At 35.2% G+C, this 24407-nt stretch overlaps 2 protein-coding genes across 3 annotated transcripts in view; both read left to right on the top strand.

Moving 5' to 3' along the window:
• The window catches only part of dock4a (dedicator of cytokinesis 4a), an 85641-nt gene extending 63715 nt beyond the window's left edge, over positions 1–21926 (top strand). For both annotated transcript variants that reach the window (XM_082159187.1, XM_082159188.1), the window contains 21 exons: positions 30–115; positions 415–441; positions 536–631; positions 728–788; positions 936–1029; positions 2150–2298; positions 2732–2818; positions 3159–3263; positions 4365–4506; positions 7541–7707; positions 8995–9081; positions 9314–9490; positions 10370–10453; positions 11282–11401; positions 11839–11966; positions 12740–12860; positions 12961–13042; positions 13207–13316; positions 16601–16676; positions 16789–16850; positions 18143–21926. In XM_082159187.1, the coding sequence (XP_082015313.1) occupies positions 30–115; positions 415–441; positions 536–631; positions 728–788; positions 936–1029; positions 2150–2298; positions 2732–2818; positions 3159–3263; positions 4365–4506; positions 7541–7707; positions 8995–9081; positions 9314–9490; positions 10370–10453; positions 11282–11401; positions 11839–11966; positions 12740–12860; positions 12961–13042; positions 13207–13316; positions 16601–16676; positions 16789–16850; positions 18143–18547 (2466 nt within the window). In that variant the 3' untranslated portion in view covers positions 18548–21926. The remainder of the gene's footprint in view (positions 1–29; positions 116–414; positions 442–535; positions 632–727; positions 789–935; positions 1030–2149; positions 2299–2731; positions 2819–3158; positions 3264–4364; positions 4507–7540; positions 7708–8994; positions 9082–9313; positions 9491–10369; positions 10454–11281; positions 11402–11838; positions 11967–12739; positions 12861–12960; positions 13043–13206; positions 13317–16600; positions 16677–16788; positions 16851–18142) is intronic.
• Positions 21927–22602: 676 nt separating this feature from the next.
• Positions 22603–24407, top strand: part of immp2l (inner mitochondrial membrane peptidase subunit 2) — an 82566-nt gene continuing 80761 nt past the window's right edge. Inside the window, exon 1 of the mRNA XM_082159476.1 lies at positions 22603–22696. The gene's annotated coding sequence lies outside the window, so the exon portion shown is untranslated. The remainder of the gene's footprint in view (positions 22697–24407) is intronic.

Consider the following 24407-nt stretch of genomic DNA (forward strand, 5'->3'; position numbering starts at 1 on the left):
AGAATAAAATTTTTGATTGGTTTCTAAAGGTGGAGGCCAAGCTAATAGACAAACTAGAAGGTCTGATGTCAGAGGGCAAAGGAGATGAGACTTACAGAGAGCTCTTTAACAACATGTGAGTCCTAATTCTTAAGAAATTAATATTTTTTATTCAGGAAGGATGCATTCAATTGATCAAAAGTGACAGTAAAGACATTTATAATATTACTAAAAAATGCTGTTCTCCTTTGAATACATTTAAAAAATACATTCAAATAGAAAACGCTTATTTTAAATATTTATAATATTCCACAATATTATTATATATATATTTTTTTTTTACCTATTATGAATTGTATAAATACAAAATATATAATTTAAAATCTATTAAAATATACTAAAATATTGTCCTTTTTTTCTGTTTTTCTGCATTAGAATTCCGTTGTTTGGTCCATATCCGAGGTGAGACCATCATTAAATACTATGAACTACAGTCGTTGTTTTAGATGAGTTTCGTTTTTCGAATATATCTGAATACCGCATGTCTGTGATTTAGTCTGCTGAAGAAGATCGAGAGAGAGACCTGGAGAGAAAGTGGCGTTTCCCACATCGCCACCGTCACACGGTTGATGGAAAGATTGCTAGATTACAGGTAAAACAGACACACGTACACAAACACGGACCGCACACACTATACAGTGCAAACACACTCGGGTTTCATGCAGTGATGTTCTTCATCTCTTCACAGGGACTGCATGAAGATCGGAGAGGTTGATGGGAAAACGATGGGATGTACAGTCAACCTTCTGGTTAGTTTGGATATTACTGATATTTTGTCATATATTATGATTTATGTTACTTTACTTGAGATCAAAGAACATGTTTTAACATTGAATATTGAGATGAGCTTCAGAAAAAAAAAGGATGTTCTGCTCATATTGCCCTGTTCTTTTCAGAACTTCTACAAAACTGAGTTGAATAAAGAAGAAATGTACATCCGTTATATTCACAAGCTCTATGAGCTGCACCTGAAGGCACAAAATCACACTGGTAATAATTGCTCAACATATTTGTATTAATCTGTATCCTTTTTGTTTGACAGTATATTGATTATGTTCATTTTGTACTGTATCCTACCTCTGATCAAAATATGTGGCAAGTATTTTCTGCACTAATTAATTTTAAATTATTTAAATGTATGCTATTTTTTTAAATAATTAATATTATTTATTTTTAAAATATAATTTTCTAATAATAATTTCTATTATTAATTATAATTGTTTAATTTTTATGAACTCTGCAACTGTTTAATAATAATAATAATAATATTTTATATTACAAATGTTGTTAAGATCTGTGTAACTGTTGTATAATGATATATTTCTTTTAATGATGTGTAACTGTTTTGCATAATAATAATATTAATACTGTTTTATAATTATATATTTTTTTATTTAAATATTTTTATGATCTGTAACTGTTACAGAATAATAATAATAATAATAGTAATAATAATTTGTATAATAATTTTTTCAATTTTATATGATCTGTGTAACTGTTACATAATAACAATAATAATAATATTTTTTTAATAATTTTTTTTATGATCTATGTAACTGTGTTGCATAATAATAATAATAATAATAATATTACATACAAATCATAATTTGTATGATACATATTTTTTTTTTAATTGTTTCGTTAAATAATTTTTAAATTTTCCATTTTTATGATCGGGTTATCTGTGTTGCATCAATAATAATAATAATAATAATAATAGTACTGTATCCTACTGCACTAAATATTTAAATTTTTTTATTTAAATATTTTTATGATCTGTAACTGTTACAGAATAATAATAATAATAATAATTTGTATAATAATTGTTTTCAATTTTATATGATCTGTGTAACTTACATAATAACAATAATAATATTTTTTTTTTATGATCTATGTAACTGTGTTGCATAATAATAATATTACATACAAATCATAATTTGTATGATACATATATATTTTTTAATTGTTTAGTTAAATAATTTTTTAATTTTCCATTTTTATGATCGGGTTATCTGTGTTGCATCATAATAATAATAATAATAATAATAATGATAATATTTGAGTTTTTTTCAATATTCAGTTTTAAAAGCTGCGTGTGAATGTGTTGCAGAGGCGTCGTATACCCTCCTGCTGTACGACGAGCTGTTGGAGTGGACTGAAAGGCCTCTCAGAGAGTTTCTCACGTACCCCATGCAGAGCGAGTGGCAGAGGAAGGAATGCCTCCATCTCACCATCATACATAATTTTGACAGAGGGAAAGTGAGTCCATCTCTCATTTTAAGATGCACTCCACCCTCCATAAACTCATTCATGTGGCTAATAATGCTGAATGTTGAAGGATCTGGACAGATATTTGCAGTGACAGTGTGACTGGAAATCCTTTATTTCCAATAACAAATGGCTGATGATCAGCTACTGTCACATAAGAGTTGTTCTTTTCTTTCTACACACTGCCATCTTGTGGCCGAAACTTATAGCTGCAATGACTCACCTCTTTGAAAAGAGCAGGGGTCCCTGTTTATAACTAAAAATATACTTTAATGTATGAATTATTATTGTTATTTAAAACTCAACTCAACTTTATTTCTAAAGCACTTTCAAAAACCACAATGGGTACCAAAGTCCTGTACGTACAAATAAATACATACAACCAAAAATACGCAGAAATTACAAACTAAACTCTTCCTTCCAGTGCTGGGAAAACTGCATCATACTGTGTCGAGAACTGGCCAATCAGTACGAAACGTATTATGACTACAGGAACCTCAGCAAAATGAGGGTGAGTATTTCCCGTTTATAGTTTAGCATGTAATTTCTTTGATTTGCATTTATTTTTTATTTTTGTACACCCTAATCTGTCTGCTTTTTGTTTGCGGTGGCTTTAAATGCAGCAATTATTTGAACTAGATTGAGTTGTTATTACAGTATGTTCATTATACTTATGGCCAATTGTTATCCTAATGAGGCGTTTGGCTTCGACTGTTAAACTTCCCCATTTGTTTTTTGTTTATTCTGTTACACAGTCGATTGCTTCACAGATTGTGGCAGTGATTTGTCATATTAACAGTTGTTTGTGTTACATTGTGCTCAATGGTCTGTTTTATTTGCGTTCTTGATAGATGATGGAAGCCTCTTTTTATGACAAAATAATGAACCAGCAGCGTCTCGAGCCAGAGTTCTTCAGAGTCGGATTCTACGGAAAGAAGTTCCCCTTCTTTTTAAGGGTACTCTTTAAGCATATTTATATTATATTCATATATATAGCATAATGTACTATTAATAATATAATATAAATGATTATTATTTTAGGTTAATATTTTACAGATGTCATCTTGTTAATAAACTTTTTTAAATATGTTTTTAAGCAATCGCTCACCCCCCGAAAAAAATTATAATATAATATACAATAAAGGCTTATTATTTAAGTTTAATATTTTGCAGATATTGTTGTCTCGTTCATAAAATGTTTTTGCAGTTTTTTTAGTTCTTGACAGTACCTGATCACAATGTTGTATCATTGCAATTATTCAAAAATCTCTAGCATTTTTATATTATATTTATATATATTAGCACACATAATATAATATATAATATAATATAATATAATATAATATAATATAAATATAATAAATGATTATTATTTTAAGTAAATATTTTACAGATATCATTGTCTTGGTTATAATTATTATATTTATATATATGTGTATGTGTATATATATATATATATATATATATATATATATATATATATATATATATATATAAAGCACACATAATATAATATAATAAATGATTATTATTTTAAGTAAATATTTTACAGATATCATTGTCTTGGTTATAATTATTTTTTTTTTTAACCAATGGTTTACCTAAAAATAAATTCTTGACAATCTTTGCTCACAATGTTCTACTTTCATGTTTATGGAACACGTACAGTCATGCAGGTTTTGAATGATATGAGGGTGAACAAATAATGACAACTTTTCAATTTTGGCGTGAACTATCCCTCTAATATTAAAATGTTGTCATCTTTATCCTGTAATTCAACATCATGTCCTCTAGGGGGCACTTTTCTTCCAGATCTTACTGTTGTTCATCTATGATTTGCAACATTTTCTTTTTATTAAGCTATTTGGTTTGCCAAATACTGTTCTTTGTATTTTTACACCAGATGTTTTAAATGACAATGAAGGGGAAAATGAGAATAAATTAGGATTGAATTATGAAAGATTTATTCTATTCACATTCAGTCCCTCAAAGTCTGTATTGTCTAGTTTCTTCCATTTTCCTCATTATGTCGTTCTGTGTGTGTTGCTGCCGAACAGAATAAAGAGTTTGTGTGTCGAGGGAACGATTACGAGCGCCTGGAGGCCTTTCAGCAGCGGATGCTCAGCGAGTTTCCTCACGCCATCGCAATGCAGCACGCCAACCAGCCCGACCAGACCATCCACCAAGCAGATGCACAGTGTATCCTTGATTTTACTAAAGTATGGCTGTTTGTGAATGTAAAAGGTCTGCAAAGATCAAAGTGTAGGATAAATGGAAAGAACTGAAACTCTGCCTGAAACGAGTTGTCAGTAATTCCAGTCTTACTTCCTGCACGAACTTACATAGGTTTGTAACAAATTTGTATAATGCCACCAATGGTCTTCAGTGTATTCCATCTACTTTGACCCGCCCTCAAACACTGTAGTTGTAAAACTGACATTGTTACTGTTAGAATCACTGTGTACAAGATCCAAAGCTAGAATTCAGATATGATAATGGACGTTTCGTTTCTGACACGCACTGTAATCTGTAGACCAATCACAACAGACTGGGCCATCTGACCAATCAGAGCAGAATAGACCAATAACAACAGACTGGGCCATCTGACCAATCAGAGCAGAGTAGACCAATAACAACAGACTGGGCCATCTGACCAATCAGAGCAGAGTAGACTAGTCACAACAGACTGGGCCATCTGACCAATCAGAGCACAGTACACCAATTACAATAGACCGCTAGGCCATCTGACCACTCAGAGCACAGTAGACCAATCACAACAGACCACTAGGCCATCTGACCAATCAGAGCACAGTAGACCAATCACAACAGACCACTAGGCCATCTGACTAATCAGAGCAGAGTAGACCAATCACAACAGACTGGGCCGTCTGACCAATCAGAGCACAGTAGACCAATTACAATAGACCACAAGGCCATCTGACCATTCAGAGTACAGTAGACCAATCACAACAGACCACTAGGCCATCTGACCAATCAGAGCACAGTAGACCAATCACAACAGACCACTAGGGCTGCGTTCAGCCCCGGCAAAACGTTGCACAACGTTTTTTAAACAGAAACGGTGATGCGTTGAACACACTGTTCTGATGACGCAAGAGTTGCAACTATGGCAGCTGAGAAGGCTCATTCTTTGTGTTCTTTGTGAAGAATTTTCTGAGCCTGATGAAGTCGGTATAAATATGTGTTTAATACTACAAAATATGCTCGATGTTACAGTTACTGCACTTGCCGCCCAGAACAAAAGAGAACATCCCAATCGAGTGAAGGGATTGCTGAAACTGAAATGGAAGCACACATCTTACCTAATTCAGACTAAAACACATCTATTTAGCCTCACATATTGACTTTATTTGTAGGTCATACTGTTTTAATACCCTGTATTTTCTTTCTCATTTTTAGGAAAAGCACTTAATTACCATTGTTTATTTCTATACCAAATGTCATACACTTGCAATGAAGCTAAAAATATAAACAACTACATCATTATGTTGATATCCTATATTTTTACAATAAAACTTATGACAAACATGTCTTCTAATATCCTCAGTTGTTGCGTATACCGAGCTGCATCGAACACATTTGTAAATTACTTTCCTTGAACCCATTGTGCAAGTTCACTTTAATACCCCGTGTTTTATATACATGTTGCTGCTGATTGGACTGCAGTTCTGACACACCCACCAAACAAGAGAAAACGTATCTCAAACCCCGTTGCACACCGGTGCACGCCGTTTCCAGGAAACATGACGTTCAACCCGGAAACCGTAGCAAAACGTTGCGCACCGTTTTGAACTTGAACATGCCCTAGGCCATCTGACCACTCAGAGCACAGTAGACCAATCACAACAGACCACTAGGCCATCTGACCAATCAGAGCACAGTAGACCAATCACAACAGACCACTAGGCCATCTGACTAATCAGAGCAGAGTAGACCAATCACAACAGACTGGGCCGTCTGACCAATCAGAGCACAGTAGACCAATTACAATAGACCACAAGGCCATCTGACCATTCAGAGTACAGTAGACCAATCACAACAGACCACTAGGCCATCTTACCAATCAGAGCACAGTAGACCAATTACAATAGACCACTAGGCCATCTGACCAATCAGAGCACAGTAGACCAATCACAACAGACCACTAGGCCATCTGACCATTCAGAGCACAGTATACCAATCACAACAGACCACTAGGCCATCCGACCAATCAGAGCAGAGTAGACCAATCACAACAGATTGGACCGTCTGGCCAATCAGAGCAGAGTTGGTTCTCAGAAAGGAGGGGTTTAGAGAGACTGAATCCTTTATCGAACCATTTCAGACACTGTGAGAAAAGAGGTGATGCTGCAATGTGTATAATGAGAAAATTCAAGTGTTTTTTGACCTTTGATGAATGTAAACCTATTGTAGGAGACCTTCAAAATAAAATTACGAACCTTTAAAAAAGCACAATAGGGGCACTTTAAAACCTACGTATTTTCATTTATTTGTTTCTTAATGAAAGTCACATTAAAACAATCATAAACCTTTTTTTTAAATTAAATATTCCAAACAATGTACTTATAAAGTTTGTTTTACTATTGTCCCAGATTTTCAATCTTAAAATATGAGAATCGTGCTGTAAAGTCTTTGCACACCACTGTCTCTGTATTTCTGAAAAAGTTTGTCCTGTAATTAATTGGATTTGTTTATTCAGAACGGTAAAGTGCAAGTTCACATTTAATTTCTTGAGATTGCCAAATTGCTCCTCAAGGGTTCGTAGATGAGGGCTGGTGTGAGGAAAAGGGCAATTAAAGCTTGGAGAAGTGCTAATAGTGCAGCTGTTAGATGTGTAAACTGCTGGAGTTTCTAATCAGATGTGTATCTGAACAGGGTTCATGCTGTTCCATGACCTCTTCTCTTCACCAGCTCATAATGATCTGAGAGTTGTGTGTATCTGTGGCATAAGTTCATGAGTAGCGCAAAGGAAAGTAGTATTGCTTGATTACAGTTTAGGAGACTAAACTAGTATAGGAGTCTCCGTTTCATTTAAGTTTGACCTTTGTCTCTGATGTTTCTGCTCAGTCCTATAAAAATAAGATGATAATAACTTGAAATAAATGAGAGAGTGAGATTACTGCAGTCTCTGTGAGTGTGTTTTTGTAGTTGTGAACTGACCGTCGTGTGAAGACTGAATGCTTTGTAAGTCCCTTAACTGGTCGTGATTCAGATCTGCAGATCTATGCCGTTAGTCCTGTCCCTGAAAACCAGGACGTCCTGCAGAGAGACGGGGTGCCCAACAACATCAAGAGCTTCTACAAAGTGAACCATATCTGGAGGTTTCGCTATGACAGGCCTTTTCACAAGGGCACCAAAGACAAAGAGAATGAGTTTAAGGTGTTGTAGACTTTCTCTCTCTCTCTCTCTCTCTCTCTCTCTCTCTCTCTCTCTCTCTCTCTCTCTCTCTCTCTCTCTCTCTCTCTCTCTCTCTCTCTCTATCTGTCTCTCTCTCTCTCTATCTGTCTCTCTCTCTCTCTCTCTCTCTCTCTCTCTCTCTCTCTCTCTCTCTCTATATATATATATCTGTCTGTATCTATCTATCTATCTATCTTTCTCTATATCTATCTATCTATCTGTCTGTATCTCTCTCTCTCTGTCTCTCTCTCTTTCTCTATCTGTCTGTCTGTATCTATCTATCTATCTATCTTTCTCTATATCTATCTATCTATCTGTCTGTATCTCTGTCTCTCTCTTTCTCTATCTGTCTGTCTGTATCTATCTATGTATCTTTCTTTCTCTCTATCTCTCTGTCTGTATCTATCGATCTCTCTCTATCTCTCTATCTATCTGTCGGTTGTTCTATCGGTCTGTCTGTCTATCCATCCATCCGTCCGTCTGTCTGTCGTTCTGTCTGTCTGTCGTTCTATCTATCTCTCTCTCTCTCTCTCTCTATCTATCTATCTGTCGGTTGTTATATTGGTCTGTCTGTCTATCTATCTATGTATGTATGTATGTATGTATGTATGTATGTATGTATGTATGTATGTATCTATCTATCTATCTATCTATCTCTCTCTCTATATCTCTCTATCTGTCGGTTGTTATATTGGTCTGTGTCTATCTATCTATGTATCTTTCTTTCTCTCTATCTGTCTATCTATCTGTCTCTCTCTATCTCTCTATCTATCTGTCGGTTGTTCTATCGGTCTGTCTGTCTATCCATCCATCCGTCCGTCTGTCTGTCGTTCTATCTATCTCTCTCTCTCTCTCTGTCTATCTATCTGTCGGTTGTTATATTGGTCTGTCTGTCTATCTATCTATGTATCTTTCTTTCTCTCTATCTCTCTATCTGTCTCTCTATCTATCTGTCTCTCTCTCTCTATCTGTCTGTATCTCTCTCTATCTATCTATCTGTCGGTTGTTCTATCCATCCGTCCGTCTGTCGTTCTATCTATCTCTATCTCTCTATCTATCTCTCTATCTATCTATCTCTCTATCTATCTATCTATCTATCTGTCTGTCTGTCGTTTAATCGGTCTGTGTGTGTGTGTGTGTGTGTGTGTGTGTGTGTGTTTCCTGTCATTTAAAAAAAAAATGTTGCTTAAAGGCTTAGGCACCAAGATGAATCTGAAATGATTACATTTTTGAAAATCAGTTTTATGATGTCTATTATTTGTGTTGTAGAGCCTGTGGGTTGAACGCACGACACTGACCCTCGCTCAGAGTTTACCTGGCATTTCACGCTGGTTTGAAGTTGAGAAAAGGGAATTGGTGAGTCATAACAAAAAAACAACAAAAAAACATTTTACAAGACACTTGTAGACTTCAGTTCAGCCCTTGATAAATCATGAACATGGCCAATCACGTACAAGGCAAGGTTTTCCAAGCACTTCGGCACTGTCATGAATTTAAAGTAACTACTCCTAAGATGGGGCATCCACCATCAAAACAATCATTTAAACATAAACAGAGAAATCATAACCCCAGTGTGCTTTCAATATAGGTGGAGATGAGTCCCTTGGAGAACGCCAGCGAGGTGATTGAAAATAAAACGCTGCAGTTGAGAACGCTGATCGCCCAGTGTCAGATGAGGCAGATGCTGAACATCAACCCGCTCACCATGTGCCTGAACGGAGTCATCGATGCCGCTGTCAATGGAGGACTGGCTCGATACCAGGAGGTACAGGACTGGATGGAGAGCAGGGGCAGTCTGGTTCTGCTAGATTAGAGGTGGACTTTGGGTTGGGTTAAAAGTTGGATCAAAAATGTAGAAAAGAATGGGGGGAAATAATTGTGCAAAACTGATAAGACCTACAGTATCCACACGGGCTCAAAGCTTGTCACTTACAAGCTAGAGTTTCAAATATTTCAGCAATGCTTTAGTTTATGACATGAGGCAGTCAGAATGTTGAAATATTTGAACCGTTGAAGTCCAAAATGCCTTGACTTTGTTGTTGTCTCATGGTCTTCACAACATGAATTGTCTGTGAAGTGATTTAATGGTCTGAGTGTTAAGACTCCAGTTTCACCTTATTCCTTTTAGCAAGATAAAAGACCCTCCAAAAGAGCATTCGGTGGAGGTTTAATGACTACCCTATGTCCTCACACTTCATAAGACTGTTTGCTGCATGTATCTCTGACAGTTGCCAAGCAACAGCATGTTGAGCACTGGCCTTTTGTGAGCGTAAGCTTCAACTAAGTCTATTAAAAGGGAAGAGTTAACTGCAGGGGTCCTCCTGAATCCCAGCATGCACCACACTCCACAGATGATGAGTTTACCGCAGAGCACAGGGCTGCAGTTCTATGAAAGCTGGATCATAGTGTCACTTACACATGACAATTAGCATGATAGATTTAACAAGAGTCGTAGAAACATTCTCAGCGTTGTTGTAATGTTGCGTAATGGTTTCTGAGAAATGAGTAGGAGTTCAGGTTAGTTTACAGCAGAGAAATGGCCGTGAGACATGCAGTGTATTTCAATGTCGGGGTTTATTTATTAACTCGTCTTTTAATAAAATACAAATGATGGACGCATCTCTTTATGTACTTTCACTCGCAGGCATTCTTCGCGAAAGATTACATCGCAAATCATCCAGAGGACGGAGAGAAAATTACTCGTCTTAGGGAACTGATGTTTGAACAGGTACAAAACCCATAATTATTTTGGTCAATGATGTGACACTCATTCTGCTAATTTATTCACAAATATATTCAATTTATACATACAATGACTTGAATACATTGGAAGAAGCAACTCATCAAAAATATTATGATGTTTATGCATTAACAATTCATTATTATTCAGTTTTATTTTGAAAAATATATTTTATATAAAAACTAGTATTGTCAAATCGATTAATCGCAATTAATCGCATCTAACATAAAAAAAGTGTTTACATAATGTGTGTGTGTGTATATATTATTATATTTTTATATATTATATGTGTGTGTGTGTATATATATATATATATATATATATATATATATATATACAGTATATACACATATATTTATACATATATACATGTATATACTTTTATATACTTGAGATTCGCATCTAACAAATGTTTTTATTTACATATGTGTGTGTATATATTTATACACAGACACACACTCACACACACACACATATATAATATATATATAATGTTTATATATACACACATATTATGTAACAAAAACTTTTGTTATATGCGAATAATCGCGATTAATCGATTTGACAGCACTAATAAATACAAAACAAAATAATGAATAATATTTTATTTTATTTATTTGATAATTATTCCACATGATATTTAGTAATTAAATGTTTAAAAAAAGTAATTATGTAAAAGGTTTTTTAAACCATATGAAACCAACATTCATACAAAGAGTATGCATATCTAAGAAATTTTTCCTGTTTTTGTATTGCGTATGTAAATATTTAGTTTGTTCTAAGAATAATAACATTTTCTCCCTGACTTGTTTACAGGCTCATATTCTGGAATTTGGTTTAGCCGTCCACGAAAAGTTCGTCCCGCAGGATATGAGGCCGTTACATAAAAAGCTTGTTGACCAATTTCACGTAATGCGCTCCAGTCTGGGAATTCAAGTATGTTTACTTTCACACATGTACATATAGAAACATATGCACAGGTCTTTAAAACTGAATTGTAAAAAAAAAAAAAAGATGTTAAAATGCATATCCTAGCTTAGTATGCAACTGTAAGCAAGCCATTTGTAGCTTGATTTCCCTGAAAACTAGTTAAACTGTGTCCCTCTAGTGCTAGTACATTTTTATGTTTGTTTGAAAATCCCGACCAGTCTGACATAGCAACACTGGCTCAACCAATGGCATGAGTTTGGGGCGGGGCTACTGAGTTTGTCTGACCAATAGCAGATGGAGGGAGTGTTTTGAGAAACCCGTTTGAAAAGTGAATTTGCTTAGTGCCACTAGAGGTGCTGAAATTACACACTTCACCTTCAAATGGTGGTATTAATTTCAACCAATGACTCAAGTGCTAAAACAGTTTATATTTTGTCATCCAGCCACAAGAGTTTCCCGCTTATGTGCGAGTTAGTCCGCTGCATTTTGCCAATGGCAGTCCGCGCACATGTAGGACCCCCGTACCTAATGCCATCAGCCCAGAGGGAGGCCGTATCGTGGCAAGACGCAGGTTTGTTTCATCTTACCCGCATGTTTCTTGTAAGGGTTCTTCTGTGGACTTTTGTGATACAAGATAAAAGGCTTTAAAGGGATACTTCACCGATTAGCATTAAGCTTTGTATCAGTAGAAACCTGGTAGTATTTTCGAATGACCGTTCTTCCCTCGCTTATGTCCCCCTGATACGAGAGATTTCTGTATTGTGTGTCTGGAAAAAAACTCAGATGACGCAAAAATCGTCATTTTGCGTCGTTGTAGGCTTTTTTGGCCTGAGGCTCGAGACTACAGCCAGTAGTAGGCGCTAGTTCTGCATGTTTTCAACCCGCCCATAGGGGGATCTCATGATAAAACGCCGTCTTTTCAGATTCGAGTCAACTAGTAGCCTAGTTGTATCATTTCTTCCGATACTGCCCTCTGTAACCGGTAGGCGTGGCTTGGAAGTGGCCTCGTAGGGCAGCGAAGCTAGTGCATTCTGGGAGTTGTTGTCTGTCATCCACATGAGCCAAAAATAAACATTTTGGCTTTTCTCAGTCTAGAAGGCACCAACTTCTAAAACAATTTCACATTTCTACTACATAAATTACCCAATTTAAATGCACAGTCATTCATCTTTCCAGCGGTGAAATATCCCTTTAAGGTCAGAGATAAAAAGTTTTGTAGTTTGAGAAGTTGAACTCAATTCAAATGTTTTGCATCAGGTTTGACAGATTGGCAGCGAGAACACACCCACACGTTTGCTAAATATATCCTGAGTCGTTCTCTTGTGTCTTTCAATTCCCTTTCAGTCCTCTCAGCTATCCAGCCATCAACCGATACTCCTCATCCTCACTGTCATCACAGGCCTCAAACGAAGTGAGCAACATCACCGGCCAATCAGAGAGCTCGGATGAGGTCTTCAACATGCAAGTGAGTTATATTATTATTCATTTTTACTATTTAAATGAGCTCCTTTACTTGCACAAAAAAAAAACTAAATCCCATGATGTATCTGTTGTCTTTTTTCTAGCCCAGTCCATCTACCTCAAGTCTCAGCTCAAATCACTCTGGCTCACACAATGTGAATAGCTCTGCACCCTCCAGCAATAGAGGTGAGTGAATTCAATAGACTATAAGCAATACGGCACTCGAAAGCAAGCAGTACTTACCGTGCCTCACAACATAATTGGCATCATTTTGCAGCATTGCCTCATTTCCTCTGTTATTTTGTATCCTTTCAACGCGCGCACTACGTGTCTTTATTCCCCTTCATTAGCTTCTCCACTGCCGTCTGACAAGCACAAGCACTCCAGAGAGAACGCCTGCCTCTCTCCGCGGGACAGACTCTGCAGCGGCATTTTCCCCAGCCCGCTGGAACACACACAGGTCAGTGCAGCTGTGCCTGCAAGGTTTGACAATTACAAGCCAAACACAATATTCTGTTGGAAATCATGTAGTGTGGGGCTTCATTTTTATCCATCAAGATTTGATTGTTGTGATTTATTATTTGAAATTCTCATAAAGTTGACTCAAGCCATATCTAGAGACAATAATATTTTAAAAACGTAAAGGTGGACTCTTGATTTGAGTCTGTAAGTAAACACCCAAAACACCTTAGCATCCACATAGCAACATCTCAGCCGCCACACATGATATTTATATATTGTAGTGGAGATTTGCACTACTCATATATTCTTCAGAAACATTTTATTTAGACATTTTTCATCAAACTTAAACCCAAACTTTTGAAATAATATATATATACTTTTGAATGGTAGTTATATCTTTTTTCTAAACATTTATTATGTATTAAATATTGTGTATTACTTGTTCTGTTCGAAAATAATACAAATTTAATTTAATTAAATATTGAAAATAGTCATTAAAAATGACTTTATGCATTATATTATGTAAAAATAATAAAAATGTATATTATATTGTCATATTATTATTAGAGGTGGGCATAGATTAATTTTTTTAATCTAGATTAATCTAGATTAATTTTGAAATTAATCTAGATTAAAATGGCTCATTTGAATTCTGCCGAAGGCATTCAGAATATGTGTGCTACCCAAATAATGACTATAAAAGCAAGTCTTTGAGAACGGGTTTCTCAAGCCAGGTGGCGCATTAGACCAGGGGCTCATCTCCTGTTTCCAAAATGCATCACAAACTGCTTGAGAAAGCTGTTCTACTCATAGACTGTAAAAGGTTACTACTGTACTGTTACCGTCCGTAGGCAACATTAGGTAGGCCTATGTTATTATCAACTACTATAGGCTATCAATTAGGGATGGGCGATATGGCCTAAAATCTATATTGTGATATACATTGCAGTAGTGTTGTCAAAAGACCCGGTACTTCGGTACCAAGTCGGTACTCATTTTTTTTTAAATGTCACGGTACCAGGTTTTCTCAAACCCGGTACTTGATGCGCGTGCATGCCCGAAGCGCGTGCAGTTGCGTCCTCTTCATAAAAGCGCTGATGGCGATCGGCGGTGCTGCTGCTGATGTGGTGCTGATGTTTTTGCGCGTGCAGATACGTTATTTCAAATGGCGCGCGGCAAGCGCGCTCATAATAGAAGCGGCGCGCTCGCTTTTCCATGTGCGTTCACGGATGTATAGCAACGACAGACGCCACGGGAGTACAAACGCTTGTGCGAACTGCGCTCTCCATGACGACGAGGAAGTGTGACATAGGCCTATTAATTGATTTCTAGCCCTTGCATTAGCTTTACTACTAGATATATTTATGGAGATGAGAAATAAAAAGCCGTCATTAATATCAGTCCGTCAGAAAAGCAGTTATAGTCTTATTCTTGGCTGGATAACTCTTAGCAGGTTTAAAAAGCCCTTTTAAAGTTAAATATGAATACAGTTTTGGATTAAATAAAAGTATAGTCAAGTCAAATAAAATATATTTTATCTCCTGTATAGTTTGGTAATGCTACAATAAGATACCATTCATTAACATCACTTAATGCGTTATCTAACATAACACATTGAGTGAACAATATATTTTTACAACATTAATTAATGTTTGTGAATGTTATTTAATACAAAACACTTGATTGGTCATGTTTGTTCACTTCATTCATTGTGCATTAAATAATGTTAACAGAAATAATGTTAACTTTTGATTTTAAATTTTTTTTTTAAATTAACCCCTAAAGGAGAATAATTGCGACAGTATATAACTATTGTAATTAACTATTTGTTAGGTCATTTTATCTAATGTTATCTAACAAATGGAATCTTATTGTATAGTGTTTTTAATACTACAGTTTCCATCTTTGTGATATACACTTTAATATAATTATGTAAATTTAATCTAAATTAAGCTTTGGTACCGAAATTGGTACCGAGAACCGTGGATTTTCACTGGTATCGGTACCGAATACTGAAATTTTGGTACCGTGACAACACTACATTGCAGCCTCTTGCGATAACGATATACAGTATATTATAATAAAACCATTTCAGAACAGATTACACAGACCCATGCTAAACAACTGCTAAATGTTTTTGTTTTTAAAGGGTGTATGTAGTTTTGAGAACATATATTGTGCAAAACTGTAAGTATACAACATAATTTTGCAGATAAATAAAATGTAAGTACACTAGCTGCAGAGACTTAAGTAGGTCTAATGTTTATTATGGCTTGGAGCTTATGAAACCCCAAATTTAAAATTAGAATATTGTCTAACTGATGTCTTTTCAGTTAAAAAGAAACACAACAACGATTCTTAAAATCGATATTATGTGCTACACACACCACTAAGATATATTGGAATGGGAATAATACGCGCGCGCTGGTATTCAGTGATATCATGTTTCGTTTTGAATTTGAGGTGGTCGAACGGATTAGTCGTGTGTTAACTTACCGAACTGTTACCCCACACACTCTGTATATAGTTTGCTGCTGCTCGTCTGACGGCTTAAACCCGAACCAAGTCCAAATAATGGATGTTGCACCGATCTTTTTCACCAGCTTTCACTTTCAGCCGTGTTTACTTAAGATGGCGACGAATATGCGTTGCAGCCGGGTTTACCTCGCGGCCGCGGGTAGATTGCGTCATCATAGCTTGTGTAGTATAGAGCCATCTCCCAACCCAACTTGGAGAATAGATTAACGGCGATCTTTTTTTTATCGCGCGATAAGAGTCTCGCGTTAACGCAGCACGTTAACGCCGATAACGGCCCACCACTAATTATTATATATAACTTATTTATAATTTATACATTTTTGTATGTGAATAGTATAAATAATAATTTAAACTATATTAAGCATTAAAAATGATTTATTGGAAATAGTAATTAATAATTACTTTATGCATTATATAATGTAAAAAATTATATTATGTCATATATTATTATATATGATTTATTTATAATTTAGATTTTTTGTAAAGATTATAAATATAAATTTAAACTATAAATATTAAGTATAAATTCTTACATTTATTATATTTAAAAAAAAAATTTGAAGTAGCCTACTGTGCACTGTTACACGGTAAAATCTGTTACATTTATTATTAAAGTAAAGTCCATTTTGCTTTCATGTTGTTTTTAAAAGTCCAGCGCTCAGTGTTCAGTAAACATCCAGAGAGAAAGACCCATAGAAGGTGTAGCGGATTCACTGAGATTTATATCTTTTATATCCCTTGCAGAGGATGATTCCGTTCCAAATACCAGTGGATTCACCATTACCACGGTGTGAAGCCAATCTCCCCACACCTGAGACAGGTAATGCAGCTTTCTGCTGTGAGATATAATACACCCGTTACACTTGAATCGGTTATGTACAGCTCAGTGACATGTCCTTTTGTTCCTGTGTGTGTGCGTGTGTGTTGAATAGGATCTCTGTGCAAGAACGTGAGGTCACTGTCTCCCATGCCGACCGCCCGTTCCCCTCAGAAGGTGATTCCTTTATGCTAAATATTGGGAAAAATGACATTGCGATATTTTCTATTTCTGCGATATACTGTATATTGCGATGTAAAGAAATACCGGAATGTTTACCAGATTACTATATAACTATATTTGGAAAGAATTAATCATTCTAGAATGAGTGGGGTGATTTAGAAAAATAAATAAAAAAGTTGGAATATTAGTTTTGACTAAATGAACCATCCTTTTAGGGCTAAACTATTTATTTATTTGGGCATTCACACTTGTTTAGTCTTTACAGGAACTAACTCAAACCCCTTTCAGTAACCATGAAGTTAACAGAGTTTACAAAAATATCTTTCCACTTGAGTTTGCAAAGGCACATTCAAAAAACACAATTAAGACTAATTAAGTATAAAACAATAATAATAATTATTATTATTATTAAATAATAGATTTAAAAAAAATAAGAAATATATTGCAATATTGTAAACGTACTGTAAAGAAATTGAGTATTTAATAAAAAAAAATTAAATGATTTTATTTTATAGTACAACTGTAAAATTACAATACTAAAATGTTCTAGTTTTTTATTTTTAATAAATATGAAATACTTTGAATAAAAAATGTAATTAAACTGATATATTAGTCATACAGCGTTATAGAGTGGCGCTATAGTTCTGGAAGTTTTTCTTCCATTCATTTTTCCCATAGGGATTTCCAAAAGAAGTCTTTATTAAAGAGTTATGAGCGCTGAACCAAGCCAGTCAGCTACAAGGTGAATCACAACAAAGTAAACAAGTTTTTGAATATCAGACAAAAAGACAAAGTGTACTTAACGGCTTTAGTGGGGGAAAGAACTAAAATCCCATGAAGCATTGCGAACAGCATAATCGAATTTCATGTGAGAAAGCAGAGCTAAAGAGCTATTTTGGCGCATGTTGCTTTTTTCAACTCTCTGATTCTATACAGCATCATGGGTAATGTATGTTCAACACGATTATTGTAAAAAATAAGCTGAAATAATGCAGGCTGATGGCTTCAACAGAAGCAAAAACCATAGATTAACAACAATGTAGCTCACAGTAGGGCTGTCTTTTAAAGGTTTTAAAGTTATCATTTAAAATCAGTTTTCCTATGGAGGAAATGAATGGAGCTTTTACTCCCGAAACTCTATTGTGGCTGCGGTGTCACATGACAAGCTTGACATGGAAATAATAAGGTGATACGTTCTAAAATAATGGTCGCTTTAAAAAACTCACGCCGGGGATATTTTAAACTGACGGGTTGATGAGTTGATTGTGCTTGATTTTGCTCTGCAGTCAATGGTGCCGCCCCTCACGCCCTCCCCGACCGATGGCTTGCCAATGGGGAGCCTGGCATCTCACTCCCCTGCCCGTTCCGGCAGCTACAGCAGCGGTATCTCGTCCCTCAGCCGCTGCAGCGTCTCCGAAACGTGTGGGATCGACCTCCCGCCGCCCGACCCTCCTCTGCCCCCCGCCGTTCCCATGGACATGCCCATTCGGCGGGGCAGCAAGACTCCTCCTCCCTACAGCGTCTACGAACGGAACAATCCCCGGCGAGCGACGCCACTGCCTCACAGTCTATCAGTGCCGCCCAGTACTGACAACCCCAGCCTGACCGCGAAACCCCAACTGAACCGCACACAGCGAATTAATTCCGAACCGCGCCACCGGCCCACCCCCAGGAAGGTCTCTCAGCTGTAGTGTGTCTGCGGTAACCGCAAACTGGGACTAAGCTGCATTTTTTTAGCAGTTGTTTGCTGTAAAATTACTGTAGGCTATGTATCATAATTGGGAATGTTTTCAAATGCAAGGAGGTGCATTTATGCGAAGGACAGGGAGTGGCATATTCATAAATAAATCTTTCAAATCTATGAAATAAGAGTGTCAATGAATAAATAAGTCTATGTCAATACATACATCAAGCAATGCCAAATAAAATAAGGTAATAAATGAATCAAAGTCCAAATCCAGGAAAAAAAGTTTAATTTAAAAGTTATTTATTTATTGACATATTTCATGCTTTAGTTATACAATTCATAAATAAAGAGAACTATATAACTATCTTTTCAATCTTTTAAATAAGGTCAATAAATAAATGTTAATACATCAATGCAAAATATAATTTTAAATAAAACTGAATAAAAACATATATATATATATATATATATATATATACACACACACACACACACACATACATATTTTGGCCGATACCCTATAATTCTTTATATTTGAAGCCGATAACCGATATAATGGCCGATAAATCTAAATCCAAATTTTTACAGAATTTTTGAAAGCCCACAATTATAATGTTCTCATTATAATTGTATGTAGCCTTTATGACAGACTTTTCCTTTTTGAAGTTATTTTCCTTTTTTGAAGTGATTCCAATCATATTTCAAGCAATTCAAAACCATCATAGTGAACAGTGCGCATCAGAAGTGTCTCAGCTGAAGATTATCCATTATTTATCGGCTTTAATATATTGGCTAAATTTTCTTATTGGGCCGATAACGATAAAATTCAAAATGAACATATATCGGTTGATACCGATATGGTATTAATGAGATATCGTTAATACCGATGCATATATATATATATATATATATAGGCTATATATATATATCGTTAATACCATATCGGTATCAACCGATATATGTTCATTTTGAATTTTATCGTTATCGGCCCAGTAAGAACATTTTCGCCAATTTTTTTTAATTTAGCCCGAAACGTTCTTCACTGATGAACTGAACCGGACACAGTCCTTCTGATATGTAGTTACAGCTGGAAATGATAATGTACTGGAAAAGCCTTGAAGAGATTATGAACGCTTTGAAATGGCATATATATAGCCTATTACGATATATCGGCCACCGTATCGGTATCGGACGATATATGTTCGTTTGCAATATATATATTTGTATTTATTAATAAATCCTTTGGACTTCTATGTATTCATTGACATACACAAATTTCATGATTTATTGATATTTTTGCTAATGATTTATTTATTATATCTCACTCTTAGTCCTCCATACATTTTGGTTTTTAATTTAGCGATTTATATTCTATAATCGAAATGAAAGTAAATCGGAATGCACCCATAATGAATGTTTTCCTTTTTTCTTTTTTGTTCGTTGATATTAAGTAGATCATCTTAATTTCATTTTACAGCTGCATATTTGGTGACTGTTTTGTGGAAGTGCAGCTCAGAAACGCTCTTCACCGATGAACTGATCCGGACACAGTCCTTCTGATATGCAGTTACAGCTGGAAACGATAATGTTCTGGAAAAGCCTTGAAGAGATTATGAACGCTTTGAAACGGCATGTAATTTACAGCAAAAATCTGAAGATCTGGCAGGTCCATATCCCATTTAGAGTGCACTGAGACATATTGCTAGCAAGGTATTTTTGATAGAAGTACAGAATCAGTGTTGTACAGCTTTTCTTTCCACACTATGGCAGTTTTTTGTTTTGGTCTTACACGAACCGAGGCGTGCAGCTAGACCTGCATCCCGTTTTATCCGCTTTGTACTTTCCGGAATGGCTAAAAGGTGCTACATATTTCTTAGTGTTTGGTTTTTTTCTAACGTAGCCTCGTATCTACCGAAACTGCCTGACCGTTTAAATGTGCCATGTGATGAAATTGTGTGGTCTCCGAGTTTTGTGCCAAAGATGCAAACAGTATTAACTTCTTTGTCAGTGAGAGTAGTTAGGAAAGCTTACCTGAAGTTAGCGTGACCGCTAGTGCTCAACAATGTGCTTCTTAAACCGTGTGCAGAGGCGTAGATCAAGACTGCATGGGGCATGAGCAGTACAAAGCAATATAACCATTGTAGTTTGCAAAGAGTGATAGAAACAAACATCGTCTAGTTCTGAGATGACTTTTCCCAGCAGCCAGATTCCCAAATCAGGTTGTGTCGCCGCAGTCTCTTCCGAACAATATTGGCTAGATCAAATCTGTGTTTCTTTCTCCTTTAAATGTTAAATCCGACAGAACTCTTCACATTGAGGTCAGAAATTCAATTTGGCCTCTTATTTGGACTTTAGGTCATTGATGATAAACACAAAGTTTAGGAAATGCTGTGTGGAATTGATTTTCTTTTATATTGGTTTATCTTTTATATTGTTTTGTTTTTTTAAAGAGTAATTTTTGCACCATATTTTCATTGAAAAGTTCTTTTAATCATTCAAATAAATAATTTCATGTGTAATTTTTACCATGGAAAATTAACTTAAAACATCAAAACATTCATCTTGCTAACAAAGCCAGCAAATGTTCAATGAAACGGCTGATTTTTTTAGGCATTTAAGAAGTTGCGTTTCAAAAGAAAAGAGAAACGTTGGCCACATTTTGATGTCAAATTGATAGTAACAAACAGCTTTTTCACTGCCAGCTTGAAAGCCCACAATTCTTTGAATAAATAATGGATAATTTGATGTGTTTAGTTGTGGCAATGCAACTTCAAAAACACGCAACAGCCTTCGCGAATCACGTGGACGATTGAAATGGTCTGCATTTTATAAAAATTGTTCATAGCAAAAATGTCCCCTGTTATTTTATTGCATTTTTGTAGATAAATACAAAGTACAAAGTGCTGTATTTTTTTGGCAACCTAAAACATTTGAAGCACGAATAATCAAACTAAAGTTGGAACAGTGACACAATTCTTGCAGATGGGCACCGATTCGTTTGTTCCCTATTTTATTAACGGCTTTGCAGCAAATGTTCTCATATTCCCATGTTTTACGAGAGTTGCTCATTTCAGGCAATCATGTTTTGTAATTTCGATGGATTGCCAATGGTCAAGTCGTAGGACGCTTGTATTTCTCCTCTCCTCTTCTCTCCTTTCACTCTCCTTTTTATGGATTATACTCTTTCTGTTCAATTTTTTGAACTTGTAAAGTTGTACTTTATATCATACAATGGGATGAAAGTATTCCATATAGCCTGTGTTACAGATTTTGTACAAAAGGTGTTTATATGAAAATGTAACCAGTTCATAGCTTTGAATGTTGCAACTAAAAGTTTTTATTTGTAAATGTTGAATATTAACCATCAAACAAATAAAGGTTGATTGATGTAAAGTGTGAGTTTTCATTTATTGTTGCTTCTCTCGAGATAGATCCAACACGAGGACTGCAAACAATCATTAACCATGGCTTTTTTAACTCACTGTAAAAAAAATAAAAGTTGCTGCCTTAAATTTATAAGTACAATCAACTTGGATGTTTAAGTCATTTCAACTTAAATTACATTAAACTGACATAGATGAGTTGAATCTTGTACAACTTAATAAAAAAAAGTTGAAAATGGCTTAACTTATTTTGATGAGTTAATGCAGTGTAAAAACATTTTGTCATAACTTATTGATCATATAATTTTTTACAGTTTGACGGAGTTCCAATAATTGGTCAATTTGGTGGTAAATTTTAAATGACCAACATTTACATCTGCCACACATACATTAAAAACAAAACTGTCTTTTATTTATTTTTTATATTACCATAATACAATGTTTTGATATACCAATCATATTTGGTATATGGTGTATTATGTGTAAGCCTATGTTATGATACAATGGGCAATCATTTGGCGACATAATAAAGTAGACGCCATATTTTTTCTACTCATATCCTTGTTTTCTTATGCTAAAATTGAATATGAATTTAATAATGTATAGTAGTTTTTGTGAGGGCTTTTCCTCATATATTATTCCAGCGTGTCCACAATATCTTCCTGTCAGGAAATGTATGAATCAGACACGGAGGGCTTTAGGACCCGGGAAGCAGCGAGCGTGGTGTCGTACTGACGGAGCGACGTACAGCACATACATAAAGACATTAGGTGAGTGTGTTGACACCTCTGAAACCATTGATACTCAGCATTCAGACCTTACCAGTGCTGAAGAGTTTATGCTTCACGTTTGCTTTTGTGGTTTAATTGCATCCATCCATGATAAAGTTCTCCACACGCCTATTGTTTGCTCTTGTTTATAGTAGCCTATAGCGGCATATGTCCTGTCAATCCAGCGTGGTCGCCATTCACGCTAATGTAGTGTGAGTTAGTGTTGCAGTTTTTAACTTAGTACACAACAAAATGAAACAAGAAAGATGTAAGATAAGACGACGACATTTGCTAATATTGTTGTGTTGCATGAACAGGCTGACCTCACAGGCTGTGTCTCAAAACCTGTAATTATTTTGTAATACAAATGTGCAGTATACTACACAGAATACTATATCCCACAATGCAGTGCACTTGAATCGACTTGACCTTTCCAGAATCACAAAAGAACCTTGTATCAGACACAATTTTAAACATTTCATTTGAAGAGAGCTGTTAAGAAATGTGCTAAATAATAGTTTTTAAATCCGGAATGATAACTGGAAGCCACTTTCTGAATAAACACACATGCTTTGTTAAAAGGTCATGTGACGGTGATATAGTATGATAACATTTAAATTGTTTGTTGTTGTATATTACTATTTCATGTCATTTTTTTTAGTAGTAGACATTATGCAGTGTAGGCTATACTGTGCAGTAAACAGTGTGTTAGTAATACATATCTAAACTGAGTTATTGTTTAACGTTTTAAAGCATTAAATGAAGTTTTGATGTATATCCGAGTTTGCTTTCTCAAACAAGAAAAGATGTAGGGCGGGACTTCCGAGTGGTGCAGGTGTGACGTCAGAACCAGAAGAGACCAGTTTCCTTCGAGATCAGGCCTATGATGCCCAAATGTTAATCGCCCTAATAATGTTTATTTTTCTAGGTAGGCAGTTTATGATGTTTTGAGACACAGCATTGCTTGTTTACTGCTCATCACAGTCTCTCAGTTCAGGAGTAAAGATCAGTTTTTTTTTTCCTGCGATATAATATATTGCCAACACGTGAATATACTGATATAAAAAGATTCTCCCATATGAATGCTGGATTTAGATTCTAGGCTAATTAATTAAAGCTGCCCTGTGTAACTGCCCTAATGAATAAGATTATTTTTAATTTTTAATCACTAACTTGTGAAAACGTCACTTCATGTTGGCTTAAAAAAAATAAAAAATAAAAAATAAAAAAGTTACGGACTGTACCTTTAAATATGTAAACTATTTAAAGGTAAAGTTTACCCAAAAATGAAAATACTGTCATAATTTACTAAGTTGTTCCAAACCTGTATAAATCTCTCTCTTCTGCTGAACACAAAAGAAGATATTTTGAAAAATGTCAGTAACCATTGACTTCCATTAAAAAAAAATCCCCCATATATATATATATATATATACATACATACATATATATATATACACATATATATATACACACACACACTACCGTTCAAAAGTTTGGGGTCAGTAAGATTTTAAAAATGTTTTTAAAAGAAGTATCTTCTGCTCACCAAGGCTGCATTTATTTGCTAAAAAACAATAAAAAAACTGAATTTTTTTCAAAATTCTTTGATGAAAAGAAAGTTCAAAAGAACAGCATTTATTTAAAATTGAATATTTTCTAACATTATAAATGTCTTTACTGTAACTTTTGATCAGTTTAACTCCATCCT

The sequence above is a fragment of the Leuciscus leuciscus genome (assembly GCF_965113295.1).
Source record: "Leuciscus leuciscus genome assembly, chromosome: 25".
Lineage (NCBI taxonomy): Eukaryota > Metazoa > Chordata > Actinopteri > Cypriniformes > Leuciscidae > Leuciscus > Leuciscus leuciscus.